Source organism: Canis aureus, chromosome 21 (assembly GCF_053574225.1).
Source record: "Canis aureus isolate CA01 chromosome 21, VMU_Caureus_v.1.0, whole genome shotgun sequence".
Taxonomy (NCBI): Eukaryota; Metazoa; Chordata; class Mammalia; order Carnivora; family Canidae; genus Canis; species Canis aureus.
This window is the reverse complement of record NC_135631.1, coordinates 14,890,914-14,913,869: the sequence shown is the minus strand read 5'-3', so window position 1 is coordinate 14,913,869 and position 22,956 is coordinate 14,890,914. Positions and strand designations below refer to the sequence as shown.

At 37.3% G+C, this 22,956-nt stretch overlaps 1 protein-coding gene across 1 annotated transcript; it reads right to left on the bottom strand.

The window, feature by feature from the left end:
* Nucleotides 1–20,915: 20,915 nt before the first annotated feature.
* LOC144293251 (olfactory receptor 4A15-like) lies at nucleotides 20,916–21,839 on the bottom strand. Its single transcript, XM_077864339.1, has one exon. It carries the CDS (start codon nucleotides 21,831–21,833, stop codon nucleotides 20,916–20,918), a length of 918 nt encoding a protein of 305 aa, XP_077720465.1. The 5' UTR covers nucleotides 21,834–21,839.
* Between the last annotated feature and the right edge of the window lie 1,117 nt (nucleotides 21,840–22,956).

Below are 22,956 nucleotides of genomic sequence, written 5' to 3'. Positions count from 1 at the left end.
ACTCTTATCGTTTTCCCATTGCTCAGGATGGGCTCCACTGAGCATCTTCATCTGCATGTGTTTGTACGTTGCATTTTCTAGGTCATAAGGATCATAGAATCATTCAATACCTGAGTGAACCAGCTGAAGATCTTTTTTATGTGCTAAACTACACAAAGAATTACTAGTTTTCAGCTTATCTAAATGTATGCATGGGTTTATACTTTTGTTAAAAATAAAACCCTAGAGACGCCTGGGTGGCTCATCCGTTGAGCATCTGCCTTCCGCTCAGGGCATGATCCTGGATTCCCTGGATCGAGTCCTGCATGGGGCTACCTGCATGGAGCCTGCTTCTCCCTCTGCCTGTGTCTCTGACTCTCTCTCATTGTCTCTTGTGAATAAATAAATAAAATCTATTAAAAAATAAAATAAATAAAAACTCTAAAAACACCTAAGCATTATCTTAAGCTAGACAAAGATAATTAAAGTAAGGCCAAAGTAAAACAAAGGATTTAATAAACACATCAAAAAATCAACCCAATAGAAAACATAAAATAGAGTAAATTACTACAGCCAAAAGTTAATATTATTTTACTATAACTGATAAATTTCTAGAAAGAGTGATCAAGAGAAAATTAACAATATTAGTAATTAGAAAATAGATAAAATCAACTGATATTTCATACTTTAAAAGGATATCAAGTGGTTCTTTTGAAAAACATTGTAATAAAATGATACCTTACATAAAATGGGTAAAATAATTTGAAAAACAAAGTACTCCTATATCTCTCCAAGAAATGAACTATCCTTTTTTGTAAACAACAAGAATGTATCATAGAAAACTCTAAAGAATCTAAAGAGATTACCAGAAATGCTAATTGAATTTAGCAAGATTTCAGGACACAAGGTCCAAAGAAATATACGATTGCATTTTTATGTACTAGTATTCATAACAATTGAAAAATTACAAAAAGTTAAACACCTTTTACATTAGTATCTGAAAACAAAAAACTTAGAAAAGTATGAGCAACATCCTTCCATGGATAATTACAAATATTTACAAAACTAAATTTTGTTTTAGTTATTTTTGTGCCAATGAGATATTTTTATTTATTTTCGTTTCTTTCAAGTTTTTATTTCAATTCCAGTGAGTTAACATATACTGTAAATGCTGGTTTCAGGAGTAGAATTTGATGATTCATGACTCACACTTAACACCTATTGCTTATGAAAGTACCCTCCTTAATACTCTTCATCCACTTAGCCCATCCCCACCCACCTATCCACACCATTCCATCAACCCTCAATTTGTTCTTTATAGTTAAAAGGCTCTTCTGGTTTGCCTCCCTCAATTTTCCCTCCTTTCCCTATGTTCACCTGTTTTGTTTCTTAAATTATATGTATGAGTGAAATCATATGGTATTTATTATTCTCAGACTGACTTGTTTCATTTAGCATAATACACTCGAGAATTATCCACGTCATTGCAAAGGCAAGGTTTCATTCATTTTGATGACTAATATTCCACTGTGTGTGTGTGTGTGTGTGTGTGTGTGTGTGTATAAAACAATTCATCCATTCATCATTCAATGAACATTTGAGAAATTTCCATGATTTGTCTATTATCGACGAGGCTGCTACAAACATCAGGGTGCATGTGTCCCTTCATATCAGTATTTTTGTATCATTTGGATAAATAGCTAGTATTTCAATTGCTGGGTCTTAGGAAAGTTCTATTTTTACCTTTTTGAAGACTTCCATACTATAGTACATCCAAACATACTGGAAATTTTCCAGAGTGGCTGCACCAGTTTGCATTCTCTACAGTGTAACAGGGTTCCCTTTTCTCTGAATCCTCAACAACACCTGTTATTTCCTGACTTATTAATCTTAGCCATTCTGACTAGAGTCAGATGGTATCTCATTGTGATTTTGATTTGTATTTCCCTGATGATGAAGGAGGTAGAGCATCTTTTCATGTGTCTGTTAGCCATCTGGATGTCTTCTTTGGAAAAAGGCCTATTCATGCCTTCTACCCATTTCTTCCCTGGATTATTTGACTTTGAAGTGTTAGTTTGATAAGTTCTTTATAGATTTTGGATACTAATCCTTTATCAGATATGTCATATAAAATATCTTATCCCATTGTGTAGGCTACCTTTTAGTTTTGTTAACTGTTTCCTTTTCTGTGTAAAAGCTTGTTACCTTGATGAAGATCCAATAATTCATTTTTGTTTTTATTTCCCTTGCCTGTGGTGATGTGTGTAGTAACAGGCTGCTATGGCCAATGTCAAAGAGGTTGCTTCCTGTTCTCCTCTAGGATTTTGATGATTTCTTGTCTCAAATTTAGTTCCTTCATCCATTTTGAATTTATTTTTGAATATGGTGACAGTATCATACTGTCCTGATGACAATAGCTTTGTTTTTTTTTGTTCTTTTTTTATTTTATTTTTTTTATTTTTTATTGGTGTTCAATTTACTAACATACAGAATAACCCCCAGTGCCCGTCACCCATTCACTCCCACCCCCCGCCCTCCTCCCCTTCCAACACCCCTAGTTCGTTTCCCAGAGTTAGCAGTCTTTACGTTCTGTCTCCCTTTCTGATATTTCCCACACATTTCTTCCCCCTTCCCTTATATTCCCTTTCACTATTATTTATATTCCCCAAATGAATGAGAACATATAATGTTTGTCCTTCTCCGACTGGCTTACTTCACTCAGCATAATACCCTCCAGTTCCATCCACGTTGAAGCAAATGGTGGGTATTTGTCATTTCTAATGGCTGAGTAATATTCCATTGTATACATAAACCACATCTTCTTTATCCATTCATCTTTCGTTGGACACCGAGGCTCCTTCCACAGTTTGGCTATCGTGGCCATTGCTGCTATAAACATCGGGGTGCAGGTGTCCCGGCGTTTCACTCTCACAGAGGAAGACATAGACATGGCCAACATGCGCATGAGAAAATGCTCTGCATCACTTGCCATCAGGGAAATACAAATCAAAACCACAATGAGATACCACCTCACACCAGTGAGAATGGGGAAAATTAACAAGGCAGGAAACAACAAATGTTGGAGAGGATGTGGAGAAAAGGGAACCCTCATACACTGTTGGTGGGAATGTGAACTGGTGCAGCCACTCTGGAAAACTGTGTGGAGGTTCCTCAAAGAGTTAAAAATAGACCTGCCCTACGACCCAGCAATTGCACTGCTGGGGATTTACCCCAATGACAATAGCTTTGTAATAAAGCTTGAAGTCCAGAATTGTAATGCCTCCAGGTCTGCTTTTCTTTTCAAGATTGCTTTGTATATTTGGGGTCTTTTGGGGTTCCATACAAATTTTAGGATTGTTTCTACTAACTCTGTGAAAACTGTTGGTGGTATTATCATAGAGACTGCATCAAATGTGTAGATTGGTATGGATATTACAGATATTTTAACAAATTTATTCTTCCAATCCATGAGCATGGAATGTCTTTCCATTTCATCTGTCATCTTCAATGTCTTTCATCAGTGTTCTATATTTACAAAATATATATATCTATCACACCTTTGCTTGAGCCTATTCCTAAGTATCTTTTAGTTTTTGGTGCAGTTGCAAATAAGATCAATTCTTGATTTCTCTTTCTGCTGCTTCATTACTGATGTATAGAAATGCAACATATTTCTACACATTGATTCACGTTGGTGGAGTCTTTCAGGTTTTCAACACAGAGTATCATGCCATCTGTGAACAGTGAAAGTATCACTTTTTCCTGTTGGAAGGCTTTGGATGCCTTTTATGTCTTTTTGTTGTCTATTGCTGAGACTAAGACTTCCAGTACTGCATTAAATAGTAATAATGAGAGTGGAATCCCTGTCTTGTTCCTGAATGTGGAGGAAAAATGCGCAGTTTTTCCCCATTGAGGATGATATTAGCTGTGGTTCTTTCGTATATTGCCTTTACGATGTTGAAGTATGTTCCCCCATTCCTAGTTCACTGAGGGTTTATATTAAGAACAGATACTGTATTTTGTCAAATGCTTTTTCTGAATCTATTGAGAGATCATATGGTTCTCATTCTTCTTTTATTAAAGTAGTAAATTATGTTGATTGATTTGTGAATGTCAAACCACCCTTATAGGCCAGGAATAAACCCCACTTGATCATGGTGAATAATTCTAATAATGTATTGTTGTATTCAATTTGCTAGTATCTTGTTGAGAATTTTTGCATCCATGTTCATGAGGCATATTGGCTGTAATTCCCCTTTTAAGTGGGGTCTTTTTCTGGGTTTGGATTCAAGGCAATGCTGGCCTCCATAGAATGAACTCTGAAGTTTTCTTTTTTTTTTTCTACTTTTTGAAACAGTTTAAGAGAATGGATATTAACTCTTCTTTAAATGTTTGGTGGAATTCCCCTGAGCAGCCATCTGGCCCTGGACTCTTGTTTATTGGGAGATGTTTCATTACTGATTCAACTTCTTTGCTATGTATGGGTCTGTTCAAATTATCTATTTCTTCCTGTTTCAGTTTTGGTAGTTGCCCTGTTTCTAGGAATTTTTCCATTTCTTCCAGATTCCCTAATTTGTTGGCATATAATTTTTCATGATACTCTCTTATGATTGTTTGTATTTATGTGGTGTTGGTTGTGATCCCTGCATTTCATGCATGATTTTATTTATTTGGATCTTTTATCTTTTGTTTCGTTTTTTTTTTTCTGTTTTTTTTTGTTTTTTTATTTTTATTTTTATTTTTATTTTTTTATTTATAAATTTATTTTTATTGGTGTTCAATTTACCAACATATGGAATAACACCCAATGCTCATCCGATCAAGTGCCCCGCTCAGTGCCCATCACCCAGTCACGCCACCCCCCGCCCACCTCCCTTCCACCACCCCTAGTTCTTTTCCCAGAGTTAGGAGTCTCTCATGTTCTGTCTCCCTTTCTGATTATTTCCCACTCATTTTTCCTCCTTTCCCCTTTATTCCCTTTCACTATTTCTTATATTCCCCAAATGAATGAGACCATATAATGTCTGTCGTTCTCTGATTGACTTATTTCACTCAGCATAATACCCTCCAGTTCCATCCACGTCGAAGCAAATGGTGGGTATTTGTCATTTCTAATGGCTGAGTAATATTCCATTGTATACATAGACCACATCTTCTTTATCCATTCATCTTTCAGTGGACACCGAGGCTCCTTCCACAGTTTGGCTATTGTGGATATTGCTGCTAGAAACATCGGGGTGCAGGTGTCCCAGTGTTTCACTGCATCTGTATCTTTGGGGTAAATCCCCAATAGTGCAATTGCTGGGTCGTAGGGCAGTTCTATTTTTACATCTTTGAAGAACCTCCACACAGTTTCCCAGAGTGGCTGCACCAGTTCACATTCGCACCAAAAGTACAAGAGGGTTACTTTTTCTCCACATCCTCTCCAACATTTGTTGTTTCCCATCTTGTTAATTTTCCCCATTCTCACCGGTGTGAGGTGGTATCTCATGGTGGCTTTGATTTGTATTTCCCTGATGGCCAGTGATGCAGAGCATTTTCTCATGGGGTTGTTGGCCATGTCTATCTCTTCCTCTGTGAGATTTCTGTTCATGTCTTTTGTCCATTTCATGATTGGATTTTTGTTTCTTTGCTGGAGAGTTTAATAAGTTCTTTATAGATCTTGGAAACTAACCCTTTATCTGATACTTCATTTGCAAATATCTTCTCCCATTCTGTAGGTTGTCTTTTAGTTTGTTGACTGTATCCTTTGCTGTGCAAAAGCTTCTTATCTTGATGAAGTCCCAATAGTTCATTTTTGCTTTTGCTTCTTTTGCCTTCGTGGATGTATTTTGCAAGAAGTTACTGTGGCCAAGTTCAAAAAGGGCGTTGCCTGTGTTCTCCTCTAGGATTTTGATGGAATCTTGTCTCACATTTAGATCTTTCATCCATTTTGAGTTTATCTTTGTGTATGGTGCGAGAGAGTGGTCTAGTTTCATTCTTCTGCATGTGGATGTCCAATTTTCCCAGCACCATTTATTGAAGAGACTGTCTTTTTTCTAGTGGATAGTCAATTCCATTTACAATTGCACCCAAAAGCATAAAATACCTAGGAATAAACCTAACCAAAGTGGTTAGTGTCCCAAACTACAGGACACTTCTGAAAGAAATTGAGGAAGACATAAAGAGATGGAAAAATATTCCATGCTCATGGATTGGAAGAATTAATATTGTGAAAATGTCAATGTTACCCAGGGCAATTTACACGTTTAATGCAATCCCTATCAAAATACCATGGACTTTCCTCAGAGAGTTGGAACAAATTATTTTAAGATTTGTGTGGAATCAGAAAAGACCCCAAATAGCCAGGGGGATTTTAAAAAAAGAAAACCATATCTGGGGGCATCACAATGCCAGATTTCAGGTTGTACCACAAAGCTTTGGTCATCAAGACAGTGTGGTACTGGCACAAAAACAGACACATAGATCAATGGAACAGAATTCAGAATCCAGAAGTGGACCCTCAACTTTATGGTCAACTAATATTCGACAAAGGAGGAAAGACTATCCACTGTCTTTTGTTTTGATAAGTGTGGTTAGGGGCTTACCAATCTTATTCATTCTTTCAAAGAACCATCTCCTAGTTTTATTCTCCTGTTTTAATGATTTTGTTGTTGTTGTTGTTTCTGTAACATTTATTTCTCCTATACACGTTCTTATTTCCCTACTTCTGCTGGATTTAGGCTTTATTTACTGTTTTTAATTTATTTCCTTTAGGTGTAATGATTGGTTGTGTTTTTGAGATATTTCTTCCCTCTTGGGGTAGGACTATATTGCTATATACTTCCCTCCTATGACAGCCTTTGCTTCATCCCAAAGGTTTAAAGCATGCTTTTACTTTCATTTGTTTCCATTTATTTTTTATTTCATCTTTAATTTTGTTGACTGTATCCTTTGCTGTGCAAAAGCTTCTTATCTTGATGAAGTCCCTTTAATCTCCTGGTTAGCTGATTCATTCTTTTAATAGGGTATACATTAATCTCCAGGTATTTGTGGTCTTTCCAAATCTTTTCTTGTGGTTGACTTCAAGTTTCATAGGGTTGTGATTAGAAAGTATGCATCATATGATCTCAATAATTTTGTGCCTGTTGAGGCCTGATTTGTGACCCAGTATGTGATCTACTTTGGAGAATGTCCCATGTACACTCAAAAAGAAATGTGTAGAGAGTTGGGACAAGATGACGGAGAAGTAGGGGTCCTCAATTCATCTGGCCCCACCAACTTACCTAGATAAATTTCAAACCATCCTGAAAACCTACAAATCTGACCTGAGATTTAAAGAGAAAACAGCCAGAATGCTAGAGAGAAGGGTTTTCACTTCTAGCAAGGTAGGAAGGCGGGGAAAAAAATAAAAAAGAATCAAGTGGGGAAGGGGCCCCGCCAGGAGCCAGGCTAAGGCTGGAAGGCTAAAGCCTCGGGAACAGGAAAGCCCAGCCCCCAAGAAGCAGGAACTTTAAAAAATCCATGCCAGATTCTTCCTGGATGGAAAGGCGTTTAGCAGGGAAATCGGGCAGGATCGCAGGAAGGACAGAGATGCCTCCAGTCTCCTGTAGTCGCTAAGAGAGGAAGTGTGCCCCAGGGGAGAGCATGCCACAAACTATGGGCTGATCCTGGTAAAGGACTGGAGCAGGCCCGGTGGGGACTCGGGAAAAACTCAGGTGCGGCTTGGAGCAGAGGGGACTGCGCACTGCTGCCTTCGGGAGCCATGGCCCTGGGAGCGCAATTCTGGCAGCATAGGCCCCAGATCCCAGGGCGCCAGGGGACACAGCCCAGGATCCTGCTCTCCACCTGGGATGGGCAGAGACGGGAAGGGCACAGGACAGCGAGGACTCTCCTGCCGCCAGGTGCATCCAAGTTGTTCAGGTCAGCGCTTCCACCCACACCCCCACCCTCCAGGGAGCACCTAGGCCAGTGAGGACTGGGAGCTGCAGTAGTTACTACGGGAGCTGACTCCAGAGCTGGAGACCTGGCCACTGCCAGTGTGTCCAAGAGGATCACCCTCTAAGACCCCTGAAGTAGACTACATTCTCCCTCTACTACACTTTTTCACCACCACCATCTCACAGTCCCCAGCTTTTTTCTTCCCCTACTTTTCTTTCCTTTTTCTGCTTTACTTTTGCTTTTTTCTCTTCTTTTTTTCTCTTTTCTTTCTTCTTCGGGATTCTTGGCCTTATTTTTTTCTACTTTGTTTTAAAATTTGTTTTTCACTTTAGTGGTCCTTTTGTTTTATTTCATTCTGATCTTTGTTTTCAAATTCTGGTCTTGGACTTTGTCAGAATCATTTAGGGTGAAATTTACTTGGTTTCTCATTGATATTCTTGATGCAGCTGGCTGGATGACTGAGCAAAATTACTAGAAGGAACAACTCACCACAAAAGATAGAACCAGAAACAATACTCTCTACCACAGAGTTACAGAATTTGGATTACAATTCGATGTCAGAAAGCCATTTCAGAAGCACAATTATAAAGGTACTGGTGACTCTAGAAAAAAGCATAAAGGATTTAAGAGACTTCATGACTGCAGAATTTAGATCTAATCAGGCCAAAATTAGAAGTCAATTAAATGAGATGCAATCCAAACTGGAGGCCCTAATGACGAGGGTTAATGAGGTGGAAGAAAGAATGAGCAACATAGAAGAAAAGTTGATGGCAAGAAAGGAAGCTGAGGAAAAAAGAGACAAACAATTAAAAAACCATGAGGAAAGGTTAAGGGAAATAAATGATAGCCTCAGAAGGAAAAATTTATGTATAATTGGGGTTCCAGAGAGCACCAAGAAGGACAGAAGGACAGAAAGCATATTTGAACAAATAATAGCTGAGAAATTCCCTAATTTTGGGAGGGAAACAGGCATTCAGATCCAGGAGAAGGAGAGATTCCCCCCTAAAATCAATAAAAACCATTCAACACCTCGACATTTATTTTTTTTAATTTTTATTTATTTATGATAGTCACACAGAGAGAGAGAGAGAGAGAGAGAGGCAGAGACACAGGCAGAGGGAGAAGCAGGCTCCATGCAGGGAGCCCGACCTGGGAGTCGATCAGGGTCTCCAGGATCACGCCCTGGGCCAAAGGCAGGCACCAAACCGCTGCGCCACCCGGGGATCCCAACACCTCGACATTTAATAGTGAAACTTGCAAATTCCAAAGATAAAGAGAAAATACTTAAAGCACCAAGAGACAAGGAATCCCTAACTTATATGAGGAGAAATATTGGATTAACAGCAGACCTCTCCACAGAGACCTGGCAGGCCAAAAAGGGCTGGCAGGATATATTCAGGGTCCTAAATGAGAAGAATGCAGCCAAGAGCACTTTATCCAGCAAGGCTCTCATTCAGAATAGAAGGAGAGATAAAGAGCTTCCAACTTAGGCAGAAACTGAAAGCATATGTAACCACCAAACCTGTTCTGCAAGGAATAGGAAGGGGGCTCTGTAAAAGAAATAGGAAGCCCAAAGAAATACTCCAAAAATAAACAGGGATGAGTAGGTATTATGATGACACGAAATTCATATCTTTCAATAGTAACTCTGAATGTGAATGGCTAAATGATCCCATCAAAAGATAAAGGGTTTCAGACTGGATAAAGAAGCAAGACCCATCTATTTGCTATCTACAAGAGACTCACTTGAGACCTAAGGACACTTACACCCTGAAAATGAAAGATTGGAAAACCATTTACCATTCAAATGGTCTTCAAAAGAAAGCAGGAGTAGCAATCCTCAGATCAGATAAATTGAAGTTTATCCCAAAGACTGTAGTAAGAGATGAAGAGGGACACTGTATCATATTTAAAGGGTCTATCCAAAAAAAAAAAAAGGGTCTATCCAACAAGAAGACCTAACAATCATGAATATATATGCCCCTAATGTGGGAGCTGCCAAGTATATCAAACAATTAATAACCAAAGTTAAGACATGCTTAGATAATAATACAAATAGTAGGAGACTTCAACACAGCACTCTCTGCAAATGACAGATATTCTAAAAACAACATCTCCAAAGAAACAAGAGCTTTAAATGATACACTAGAACAGATGGATTTCACAGATAATTACAGAACTTTACATCCCAATGCAACTGAATACACATTCTTCTCAAGTGCATGTGGAACTTTCTCCAGCATAGACAACATTCTGGGTCACAAATCAGATCTCAACCAATACCAAAAGATTGGGATTGTCCCCTGCATATTTTCAGACCATAATGCTTTGAAACTGGAACCCAATCACAAGAAGAAATTTGGAAAAAAACAAAACACGTGGAGATCAAGGAGCATCCTGCTAAAAGATGAATGGGTCAACCAGGAAATTAAGGAAGATTTCAAAAGGTCATGAAAACTAACGAAAATGAAGATACAACCATTCAAAATCTTTGGGATATAGCAAAAGCAGTCCTAAGAATTAAATACATTGCAATACAAGCATCCCTCAAAAAATTGGAAAAACCTCAAATACACAGGCTGACCTTGCAATTAAGGACCTGGAGAAAGAACAGCAAATAAAACCTACACCAAGCAGAAGAAGAGAGTTAATAAAGATTCGAGCAGAACTCAATGAAATAGAGACCAGAAGAACTATAGAACAGATCAACAAAACCAGGAGTTGGTTCTTTGAAAGAATTAATAAGATAGATAAACCATTAGCCAGCCTTATTAAAAAGAAGAAAGAGAAGACTCAAATTAATAAAATCATGAATTAAAATGGAGAGATCACCACCAATACCAAGGAAATACAAACGATTTTAAAAACGATTTTTAAAACGTGTTATGAGCAGCTATACACCAATAAATCAGGTGATATAGAAGAAATGGACACATTTCTGGAAAACCACAAATTACAAAAACTGGAACAGGAAGAAATAGAAAACCTGAACAGGCCAATAACCAAGGAGGATATTGAAGCAGTCATCAAAAACCTCCCAAGACACAAAAGTCCAGGGCCAGATGGCTTCCCAGGAGAATTCTATCAAACGTTTAAAGAAACCATACCTATTCTACTAAAGCTGTTCCAAAAGATAGAAAGGGATGGAATACTTCCAAACTCATTCAATGAGGCCAGCATCACCTTAATTCCAAAACCAGACAAAGACCCCACCAAAGAGAATTATAGACCAATATCCCTGATGAACATGGATGTAAAAATTCTCAACAAGATACTAGCCAATAGGATCCAACAGTACATTAAGATTATTCACCATGACCAAGTGGGTTTATCCCCGGGATGCAAGGCTGTTTGAACACTAATAAAACAATCAACATGATAGATCAAAATTAGAGGAAAAAAAAGAACCATATGATCCTCTCAATGGATGTAGAGAAAGGATTTGACAAAATACAGCATCCATTCCTGATCAAAACTCTTCAGAGTGTAGGAATAGAGGAAGCATACCTCAGTGTCTTAAAAGCCATCTACAAAAAGCCCACAGCAAATATCATTCTCAATGGGGAACCACTGGGAGCCTTTCCTCTAAGATCAGAAACACGACAGTGATGTCCACTCTCACCACTAGTATTCAGCATAGTACTAGAAGTCCTAGCCTCAGCAATCAGGCAACAAAAAGAAGTAAAAGGCATTCAAATTGGCAAAGAATAAGGAAACTCTCCCTCTTCGCAGATGATATGATACTCTACATAGAAAGCCCAAAAGACTCCACCCCAAGATTGCTAGAACTCATACAGCAATTCAGAAGTATGGCAGGATACAAAATCAATGCCAAAAATCAATGACATTTCTATCCACTAACAATGAGACTGAAGAAAGAGAAATTAAGGAGTCAATCCCATTTACAATTGCAACCAAAAGCATAAGATACCTAGGAATAAACCTAACCAAAGTGGTAAAGAATCTATACCCTACAAACTACAGGACACTTCTGAAATAAATTGAGGAAGACACAAAGAGGTGGAAAAATATTCCATGCTCATGGATTGGAAGAATTAATATTGTGAAAATGTCAATGTCACCCAGGGCAATTTACACATTCAATGCCATCCCTATCAAAATACCATGGACTTTTTCAGAGAGTTGGAATAAATAATTTTAAGATTTGTGTGGAATCAGAAAAGACCCCGAGTTGCCAGGGCAATACTGAAAAAGAAAACCAGAGCGAGTAGCATCACACTGCCAGTTTCAAGTTGTGCTACCAAGCTGTGATCATCAAGACAATGTGGTGCTGGCACAAGAACAGACACATAGATCAATGAAACAGAATAGAGAACCCAGGCAATGGGCCTCAACTCTATGGTTAACTCATATTTGACAAAGCAGGAAAGACTATCTCCATTGGAAAAAGGACAGTCTCTTCAATAAATGGTGTTGGGAAAACTGGACAGCCACGTGCAGAAATATGAAACTAGACCATTCTCTTGCACCATACACAAAGATAAACTCAAAATGGATGAAAGATCTAAATGTGAGACAAGAATCCATCAAAATCCTAGAGGACAACACAGGCAACACCCTTTTTGAACTTGGCCACAGCAACTTCTTGCAAGATACATCTATGAAGGCAAGGGAAACAAAAGCAAAAATGAATTATTGGGACTTCATCAAGATAAAAAGCTTCTGCACAGCAAGAGAAACAGTCAACAAAACTAAAAGACAACCTACAGAATGGGAGAAGATATTTGCAAATGACATATCAGATAAAGAGCTAGTATCCACGATCTATAAAGAACTTATTAAACTCACCAGCAAAGAAATAAACAATCCAATCATGAAATGGGCAAAAGACATGAACAGAAATCTCACAGGGGAAGACATAGACATTGCCAACAAGCACATGGGAAAATGCTCCACATCACTTGCCATCAGGGAAAAACAAATCAAAACCACAATGAGATACTACCTTACACCAGTGATAATGGTGAAAATTAACAAGGCAGGAAACAACAAATGTTGGAGAGGATGTGGAGAAAGGAGAACAATCTTGCACTGTTGGTGGGAATGTGAACTGGTGCAGCCACTCTGGGAAACTGTGTGGAGGTTCCTCAAAGATTTAAAAATAGAACTGCCCTACGACCCAGCAATTGCACTTCTGGGGATATATCCCAAAGATACAGATGCAGTGAAAAACTGAGACACCTGCACTCCAATGTTTATAGCAGCAATGTCCACAGTAGCCAAACTGTGGAAGGAGCCTCGGTGTCCTTTGAAAGATGAATGGATAAAGAAGATGTGGTATATGTATGCAATGGAATATTACTCAGCCATTAGAAACGATGAATACCCACCATTTGCTTCAACGTGGATGGAACTAGAGGGTGTTATGCTGAGTGAAGTGAGTCAGTCGGAGAAGGACAATCATTATATGGTTTTACTCATACTGGGATATAAAAAATAATGAGGGATCCCTGGGTGGCGCAGCGGTTTGGTGCCTGCCTTTGGCCCAGGGCGCGATCCTGGAGACCTGGGATTGAATCCCACGTCGGGCTCCCGGTGCATGGAGCCTGCTTCTCCCTCTGCCTGTGTCTCTGCCTCTCTCTCTCTCACTGTGAGCCTATCATAAAAAAAAAATAATAATAAAAATAAAAAAAATAAAAAAAAATAAAAAATAATGAAAGGAATTATAGGGGAAAGGAGAGAAAATGAGTGGGAAATATCAGAGATACAAGATACAACCAACAGTATATGAGAGACTCCTAACTCTATGATATGAACAAGAGGTATTGGAAGGGGAGGTGGGCAGGGGGATGGGGGTGACTTGGTGATAGGCACTGAGGGGGGCACTTGACGGAATGAGCACTCGTATTATACTATATGTTGGCAAATCGAACTCTAATAAAAAGAAAGAAATGTGTAGTCTGGTGCTTTAGTATAAAAAGTTCTGAATATATCTGTTAAATCTATCTGGTCCAGTGTGTCATTCAAAGTCATTGTTTTCTTGTTGATTTTTTGTTTAGATTATCATTGCTCTAATGTACATTGCTCTAATGGAGTGTTAAAGTCCCCTATTACTATTGTATTGCTATCCATGAGCTTCTTTCTCTTGTTATTAGTTGATTTATATATTTTAGTCTCCTGAGATGGGTGCATAAATATTATAACTGTTAGGTATTCTTATTGGATAGACCTCTTTATTAGGATATAGTGCCATTCATCATCTCTTCTTTTTTTTTTTTTTCTTTTTTTTTTTTTCATCATCTCTTCTTATAGACGTCGGTTTAAAATCTACTTTGCCTGATAGAATTATGGATCCTCTGGCTCTCTTTGACATCCATTAGCATGATAAGTGGTACTCCATCCTCTTATTTTCAATCTACAAGTGTCTTTAGGTCTAAAATGACTCTCCTTTAGGCACCATATAGGTAGGTCTTGTTTTTATCCATTCTGATATCCTGTGTGTGTGTGTGTGTGTGTGTGTGTGTGTGTGTGTGTGTGTTTTATTGGAGCATTTACTTCATGTGGAGTGATTATTGATAGATATGAATTTAGGGCCATTATACTACCCTTAAGGTAGTGTTTCTGGTGATTTTCTCTGTTCCTTTCAAGTGTTTGTTGCTTTTGGTCTCTAATTCCCACTGAAAGAGTCTCCTTTAATATTTCTGGCAAGGCCAGTTTACTGGTTGTGATCTTCCTTAGTTTTTGTTTGTCCTGGAAATTCTTTCACCCCTTCTATCTGATTGATAGCCTTACTTGATAAAGTATTCTTGTCTGCATAATTTTCCCATTCAGCAAGTTGAATAAAACATTCCACAGCCTGAATCCAGTAGATCCCTCACTTATCAGTTAAATAACAAAATGACTTCAGTTCTAGTCTCACGAAGCAGAAAAAACACTCAGCAACCTCTGCTTGGATTTCCAGCCAACAAAATTTTGAGATAAATTAAAATGGCTGTTGTTTTAGGTCACAAAATTTTGGAGTCATATGCCATGTATGAAAAGATAACCAGAGCAAAAAGTGGAAGTTTTCTTTCATAAGAAAAATGTAAAGCATATGGTATTGGCTTTGGCATCAGGAGTGGATGGGAACTGAAAAGGCATTGAAGTGTCCGTTATTAAAGCCTTAAAAGACAGGAGAAATTGTGATTGGAAGCCGAAGAAAAGATGATTCATGCTACCAACTGTTAGAAGAATCCAGCTATCCCTCACCGGTAGTAATATGGAAAACAGGAAATGTCCCATGAACAGATGGATTTAATTGTGATTTCCAAGAAGAACACAGAAAGTGCTAGCTGTTTCCTCAGCAGTGTATGATACGTTGAAGATGAAAAAAAAGAGGTGAGTTAAAAGAGTAACTATTAAGTTCTCAAGCAGAATTTGGGAGCAACATGAAGGAAGCCAAGACCTGCTTGGTCCAAGTATAATACTGGTTCTCATCCCCAGACTCACCAAAGAGCAAAAAGCTCTCAATTAAGAAATGTCACCAAAATAAATATCAACTCAAAATGGTATAGGTAAGACCCTAGTGGAGGCTTCAGGAAGATTTCAGGTGTGTTTCATAAAGTCTCTTAACTAGGAAAAAAATATGCCTAAGAAGATTAAGGGTATTATCCAATGGAACGCAGATTTCCAGCCCTAATCTGAGAAGAGTTAGTCTCAAAATATCTCTGGGTATGGCCCTTGTATAAACTTAAATTAAAACATTTAGAAAGTCAGCAAAATTTTTAAGAAAATTGTAGGAAAAAAAACCAACACAGCATTCCCTTTTAGATAGGAGTATCTGTTTGGTTATATTTTACACCTTCAAATGTATAAGATATATAGAAGAAACAGCATGTTTCTAGTACATAGACTTTCTCAGTTCTTAAAATATAATTTTCTTTTTAAAAAGATTTTATTTATTTATTCATGAGAGACACAGAGAAAGAAAGGCAGACACATAGGCAGAGGCAGAAGCAGGCTCCTCGGAGGAAGTCCAATGGGGACTCAGTCCCTGGACCCAGGATAATACCCTGAGCCCAGGGCAGATCCTCAACTGCTGAGCCACCCAGGCATCCCTCAAATTTTTTAAATTAATTTATTTATGTTTTACCAGCTTAATAAGATACAATATATAACATTGCATAAGTTTAAGGTGTACAAGTTGATGATCTGATATATCCATATATTGCAAAATGATTCTCACAATCAGGTTAATTAACATACATATATCACCTCACAATTAGAATTTTTATGTGGAATGAGAATATTTAAGATTCACTCTCTTAGTGACTATTCCTATATAATACATTGCTGTTAAGTAGTACACCCTGCTGTATGTTAGCTCCCGAGAACTTATTCATCTTGCAACTAGAATCTGTACCTTTTGAAAAACATCTCCCTATCTCTCTCACATCCCAGGGCCTGGCAACCACCATTGTCTTGGCTTCTGTAAACTGAGTTTTTTTAATCCACACAAAAATAAAAGCATTTGTCTGTCTTTGTCTAACATAATGCCCTCAAAGTCTCTCACTTAGCATAATGCCCTAAAAGTCTCTCATGCAGTTGCAAAAGGAGGATCATTGTCACTTTATAGCTGAATAATATTCTCTTGTGTATATATACCACACTTTCTTTTTCTGTTCATCTACTGATCGATGCTTAGATTGTTTCCATGTATTGGCTATTGTGAAAAATACAGCCACGAACATGGGAGTGCACATATCTCCTCAAGATTCTGATTTCATATTCTTGGATATATTCACAGAAGTGGCATTTCTGGATCATATGATAGTTCTCCTTTACTTAGTTGAGGAAAACCCACACTGTTTTCCATAGGGGCTTAAAAAGTTTACATATCCAACAAGAAGAAGCTAGGGATCCCTTTATTCTCCATCCTCTCTAACACATATTATCTCTTAATTTTTTATACCTTCATCCTAGAAGGTATGAGGCAATATCTCATCGTGGCTTTGATTTGCATTTCCCTAATGATTAGTAATGTTGAGCACCTTTTCATGCTCCTATTGGCCATTCAAATGTCTTCTTTGGAAAATGTCTGTTCAGGTCCATTGCTCCTCTTTAAATCATTTTTTGTTATTATTCCCATTTGCTATTTAGTTGTATACAGTCCTCATCCATCTTGGATATTAAACCCTTTTGAGGCATATGACATGCAAATATTTTCCCCATTTCATAGGTTGTCTTTTCTTTTGGTACAATAGCAGTCTGGATTTAAAACTTGAGATCCTGAATTTCAAGTTCATATCAGGATGGGATGACTTCTTAACTGGCATAATTGTTTTGTGTCTTCCCTCTGGAAGTCCTGAACTGCCATTTTGCAAGTCTGACAAACTCACTTGGAGAAGGAGAAGGAGCCAGAATAGACTAGTCATTCTAGTCTCTACTGACAAGGCACCATTCGTATGACTAAAGTCATCTTACACACTTTCTAATAGCCCAGCAATTAGCTGAATACCAGAGAGGGACCTCAGTCTATGCCACATGGGACAGAAGAATTGTTCAGTCAAGTCCTCCCAAAATTCACATGCAGGCAGATACAGACCTGGGTATGGCAACATATAGCCCTGTGTCTAGACAGATACAGGCCTGTGTGTGATCATATCAAGTACACATACATACACATATGCATTCATATGGGTAGTCAGATACTCACCCATGTGTTGTCAGATACAGACCTCTGTGTCTTCCCATATAGACACTTATGTGAAGTTGGATACAGACCTACAGATCATTGAATATGTACCTATATGTGGTAATACAGAGGTAATACATGAGGTCAGATATAGATCTCTGTGGTTGAATACATATTTGTGTATTGTCAAATGCAGGCCTATGTACATTCGCATACAAACATACGTCCATGCCTTTAAGAATCATGCTAGCAAAAGATACTGAGCCCTTTCTGATCAGCTAATTGAAAATGTGAATCAAATATAAATAAGCCAAGCTCATTTTTAAGTAACAAAGCCAAAAGGCAAGATTTATGTTCATTCTATGGAGATAATTAAAAATTTTTACTGAGACATTGATCAAGCACTCACAATACATGTCTCATTCTGGACGAGAAAACAAGATATGAAAACATGCCATTTTCCTAAAAATCAATGTGGCAGGTTATGAAACTCTAAATATAGTTTTATGGAAAGATTTCAAACTTCACAAAATAATCTTAGATGTATCAATAAAAATAAATACATAGACTGCTAACTCTGGGAAACGAACTAGGGGTGGTAGAAGGGGAGGAGGGCGGGGGGTGGGAGTGAATGGGTGACGGGCACTGGGTGTTATTCTGTATGTTAGTAAATTGAACACCAATAAAAAAAAAAAAAAGAAAAAAAAAATAAATAAATAAATATTTAGAAATTGCAAGAAAATTGAAAAGGCTGACTAAGGGAGATTACCCCTACAAGGTAAATGAGCATTAAAATCCTTCAGCACTGACATTGAATGTTAGTGGTAGGGAAAGATGCCAAAGGAAAAGAAGGAAGAGGAGGCAGAAGAGGAGGCAGAAGAGCAGGGGAAATCTGCCTCAAATCAAACACACTAGGTGTATAAAATTTAGCATATTAAATAGAAAATTTTTAAATTATTACCAAAATTACTAATAACCCTGGCAGATCATTTTTCCTGTTTGAGGAAGATAGGCTTAGATATGTCTTCATCACAAACAAAAATAAATCCTAGGTCAGTTGCCTGGGTGGCTTAGTGGTTGAGTGTCTGCCTTTGGCTTGGGGTGTGATTCAGGAGTCCCAGGATCTAATCTCACATGGGGATCTCTGCATAGAGCCTGCTTCTCCCTCTGCCTACATCTCTGCCTCTCTCTCTCTCTGTGTCTCTCATGAATAAATAAACAAAATCTTTTAAAAATTACAAATAAAAATAAAAAATAAGTCCTAGATCATTTCAAAAGAAAACTTTTTAAAGTTATTTTTATTTTATAAAAACATGTTGAAATTTATAAATTCACTAAATTAAAGTAAAAATTTTTCCAAGATGATATGATAGAAAGAATGTGGTGTCATCATTATAGAAAATGATTACAACATAAACAAGGTAAAGATTTTGAGCAAATATCAAAGAAGACTACTGTAAGAAATATACATATTTAATGTAGAAAAAGTTCATTAAAATTAATCAGTAAAAATTCTCCAATAGATCAAGAATATAAGTAACTGACAAAGTTTATGGCATGGATTCTATGTCAGATGTGTGCAATTACAGAGTACAAAGACAATTAAGTAACTTTACCTGACTTAAGGGAACTTACAGACCAATGAACATAGACAATTAACCAGGATTTTTATCTTATCACTTGAAATAACTATACAAATTTGGAAATTAATGAAATGTCCGAGGCCATTTGGGCTGCTATAACGGAATACCACAGACTGATTAGCTTCAACAACAATCACTTATTTCTCACAGCTCTGGGGTCTGGGAAGTCCAAGATCAAGACTTGCAGACTCCACATCTGGTGAGAACCTACTTCCTAGTTCATCCACAACTGTCTTTGCACTGCATCCTCACATGGCAGAAAAATCAAGTAAGGTTGTGAGATTTCTTTTTTAAAGAGACATTAGTTCTACTCAGGAGAGTTCTACTTTCATCACCTAATCATCTCCCAAACACTCCATCTCCAAATACAACATATGATATAAAGTTTAACTCATGAATTTGGGGGAAAACAGATACTCACTCTATAGCAACATCCAAACGTAAATAACTTTTATCATATAATCCTTGATAAAATAAAATATTTACTATTACTTAATGAAAGTGTATGTTTGGAAAGACTTTGAGATGACATAAGAAATTTCCATGTAATAATAATTGGGATAAAAACCGGGATATAAAGTTTCTCATACAGTGTGATTTACCAATGAAAACCCTCTGTTCCCCTTATCCCTGGCACTTCATGATTCCAGACTGAATAAAGAAGGTAGAACCATGCATTTCTTTACTATTTGTTTCCTACCATTTCGGAGACTTAGTATCTTCTCTCAAGCCTCATTCAGAAAGAGAGAGGCCTATGAAAGAGGTCCCTCTCTTTCTGAATGTTATGACCTCTTTATTACCTAATAATATGCATTCCATTAAAGGCAGAGGTAAGAATGGCATGCCATATTGTCAGCATGATTCTTATCAATTATATCAAAAATATCTAATGTCAGGTTCTATATTGGATATATAAAGCTCATGAATTATGGATTATGGTATTTCAAATATGAGGAGCCTAGTTCCCTAAAGAAGGTTATGAAACACTGTAAGTAAAAGAAGAAATGAGGATACTAAAAAATGGCAAAGATATTATCAGACATTCTAAATTATTGGGGAAGATCAATGGATCATCCAATGAAAATATACCATGAAACAAAGCTAACCTACTTGGAAGACAATAGGATTCTGCACTCAAAAAAGTAAGTAAATCTTACTTATTATATCTACGTCTTTTGTTCAGATATTTTTCTATACTTCACTTCTTTATGATTAATATTATAACTTAGAAGCAGCATTTCAATCTCATATTCTAAGCAATATGAACAAAATTATAGACTTAAATATTTTGCAGATACAAAAATAAGAAATATACTTCAAGTATTAATATGGATTGCCTTTGTATGGGAGGAGTGAACCAGGTTATTATGCCCCACTTATTAATTTCCCTCTCTGAAATATATAAGGAGCACTATTAATTCTGAAAAGAATAATTCTGAGAGAGAGAAAAATGTGAAATTGCACTCTAATGAAAAAAAGCACAATATTAACTATAGTATAAGTCACATAAAACACAGTTTCAACAGATACATTTTATACCTAAAAGCTAAACATCTATTTTCCTAAGATTTATGAAAATCTTAAAAGTTTATTTTGATTATTGGAAATACTTACATCTTCAATGCTTTTCATCATGTACAAGTTTATCAAACCTGAGGGGAAATTTACTACAAAAAAATAATCCTTTCCTGGAGGGAGCAACTCTTCATTGAAAAGAGGCGACACATTTCTCTTCTGCTTCATTTTCTTCTTCTGGTCCACAACTTTTTCATGGCATTTTTCATCTCTCCATTTCTCAGAGTATAGATTAGGGGATTTAACATAGGGGTAATAACTGTGTAAAACACAGTCAATGATTTATCAATGGGTAAGGTAGAAGGAGGTCTCACATACATAAAAATGCAGGGGACAAAGAAGAGGACCACCACTGTAATGTGGGAGCCACAGGTGGATAAGGCTTTGCGCCTCCCTTCCTGACTAAGATTCTTCAGGGAGTGGAGAATAACTCCATAGGAGATGAGTAAGACCGTAAAAATGACGACACAGATTGCCCCATCATTAGCAACCACAGTGAGGCCAATAACATAAGTGTCAGTGCAGGCAAGTTTTAGTAATGGGTACATGTCACAGATGAAGTGGTCGATGACATTGGGACCACAGAAAGGAAGGTTGTAAACAAAGAGAAGTTGAACTACAGCATGCAAAAACCCTCCAAACCAAGCCAACAACAGCAACAGAACACACACTCGTTGATTCATGATTGTCAAATAATGCAAGGGTTTGCAGATGGCCACGTAGCGGTCATAGGCCATGACCACCAGGAGTAAAATCTCAGCACCACCAAATAAGTGCCCTATAAAGAGCTGGGACATGCAAGCTTGGAAGGAAATGGTTTTCTTCTCATAGAGTAAGTCTATGATCATATTTGGAGTAACTGTAGTAGAATACACAGCATCCATAAATGATAAGTAACCAAGAAAGAAGTACATAGGGGCATCCAGGCTTGGGCTGACCACCACAGTTACCACAATGAGTAGGTTGCCCACCATTGTCACGATGTAGATGAGCAAGAACACAACAAATAATATTTTCTGACCTTGGATGCTCTGGGTGAGCCCCAAGAGGACAAACTCAGTCACATTGTTCCTGTGTTCCATATGTTCTTTTGCATGTCCTTATTTCAGAGTTCAGACAAAATTAGCTATATAAATATAACTATTCCTGCTAACTTCCTGAAATCTTAACACAATCTGTTTATTCATTCAACACATAGGCATTATCATTTCTTATGTCCCGGGACTTTGAGAAATTACAATACAAGACTTGATTAAAACATGTTCCCTACCCTCACCAATCTTGCAGGTTAAGGGAGAGAAAAGTTATTAAAGACATCCTGAGAAAAGGACACATTAACGAACAAATGGGGTGCCACAACCAGCTTTCCACCTGGAAGCTAGTAAAATTGTACATAAAGCAAATTATTCTTATAAAAAATTTTAAATGTATTGTTTTAATGAAAAATTAAAGCAAGACTTATATTTACTTCCCAGGTAATAAAAGAGATGACATTCCAACTTATAGAATTCTCTTATCTAATAAATGAAATTCATATATTTTACAATATTGGAATATCTTAAGGAGTCAAAAAAGATACCATATCATCAATAAATTAGATGGAAGAAAAAATCTACATTTTAGGGAATATATACAGAGTTAATATCAAGATAGACACAGATATCTAAGCAATTAAATAAAAGACAACCAAACCAATGACAACATGAGTGAATCATATAAACAAGCAACTAAAGGATGGCCACCACACATATGCTATGATGCTGAAACTCACCTGTGGACAGAAACATAGGAAATGAAGTAACAGCCTCATTATGAAAGTGTGAATTTGGATTCTTCAAAATCACTCATTCAAGTTCTGTGGACGATATGCCACCCTTAAAACTTTCACAGATCGCAAACAATACTCAGAAAGCATACCAATTGAAACCACCATTAGGGATAGAAGTATCTGCCCATTAAAATATCCCTAAATCAGAAACTAGTTTCTAAAAACTTGACATTAGAGAAAGTAAATTTATTCTGGGTCTTTGTTTATGAAAATAGCCAAAAAGAATACTACAGAACTGAGCAATGCCCATGTATTCTGGTTACTGTAAAGAATCCCTAACATGGTTGATTCTCAGAACCACACAGCAGAACTTTTAAAAGACTGTGAATTCCCACACCACCAAAAGGTAAAATGTAGAGCCTACTTTGAAATCTTAC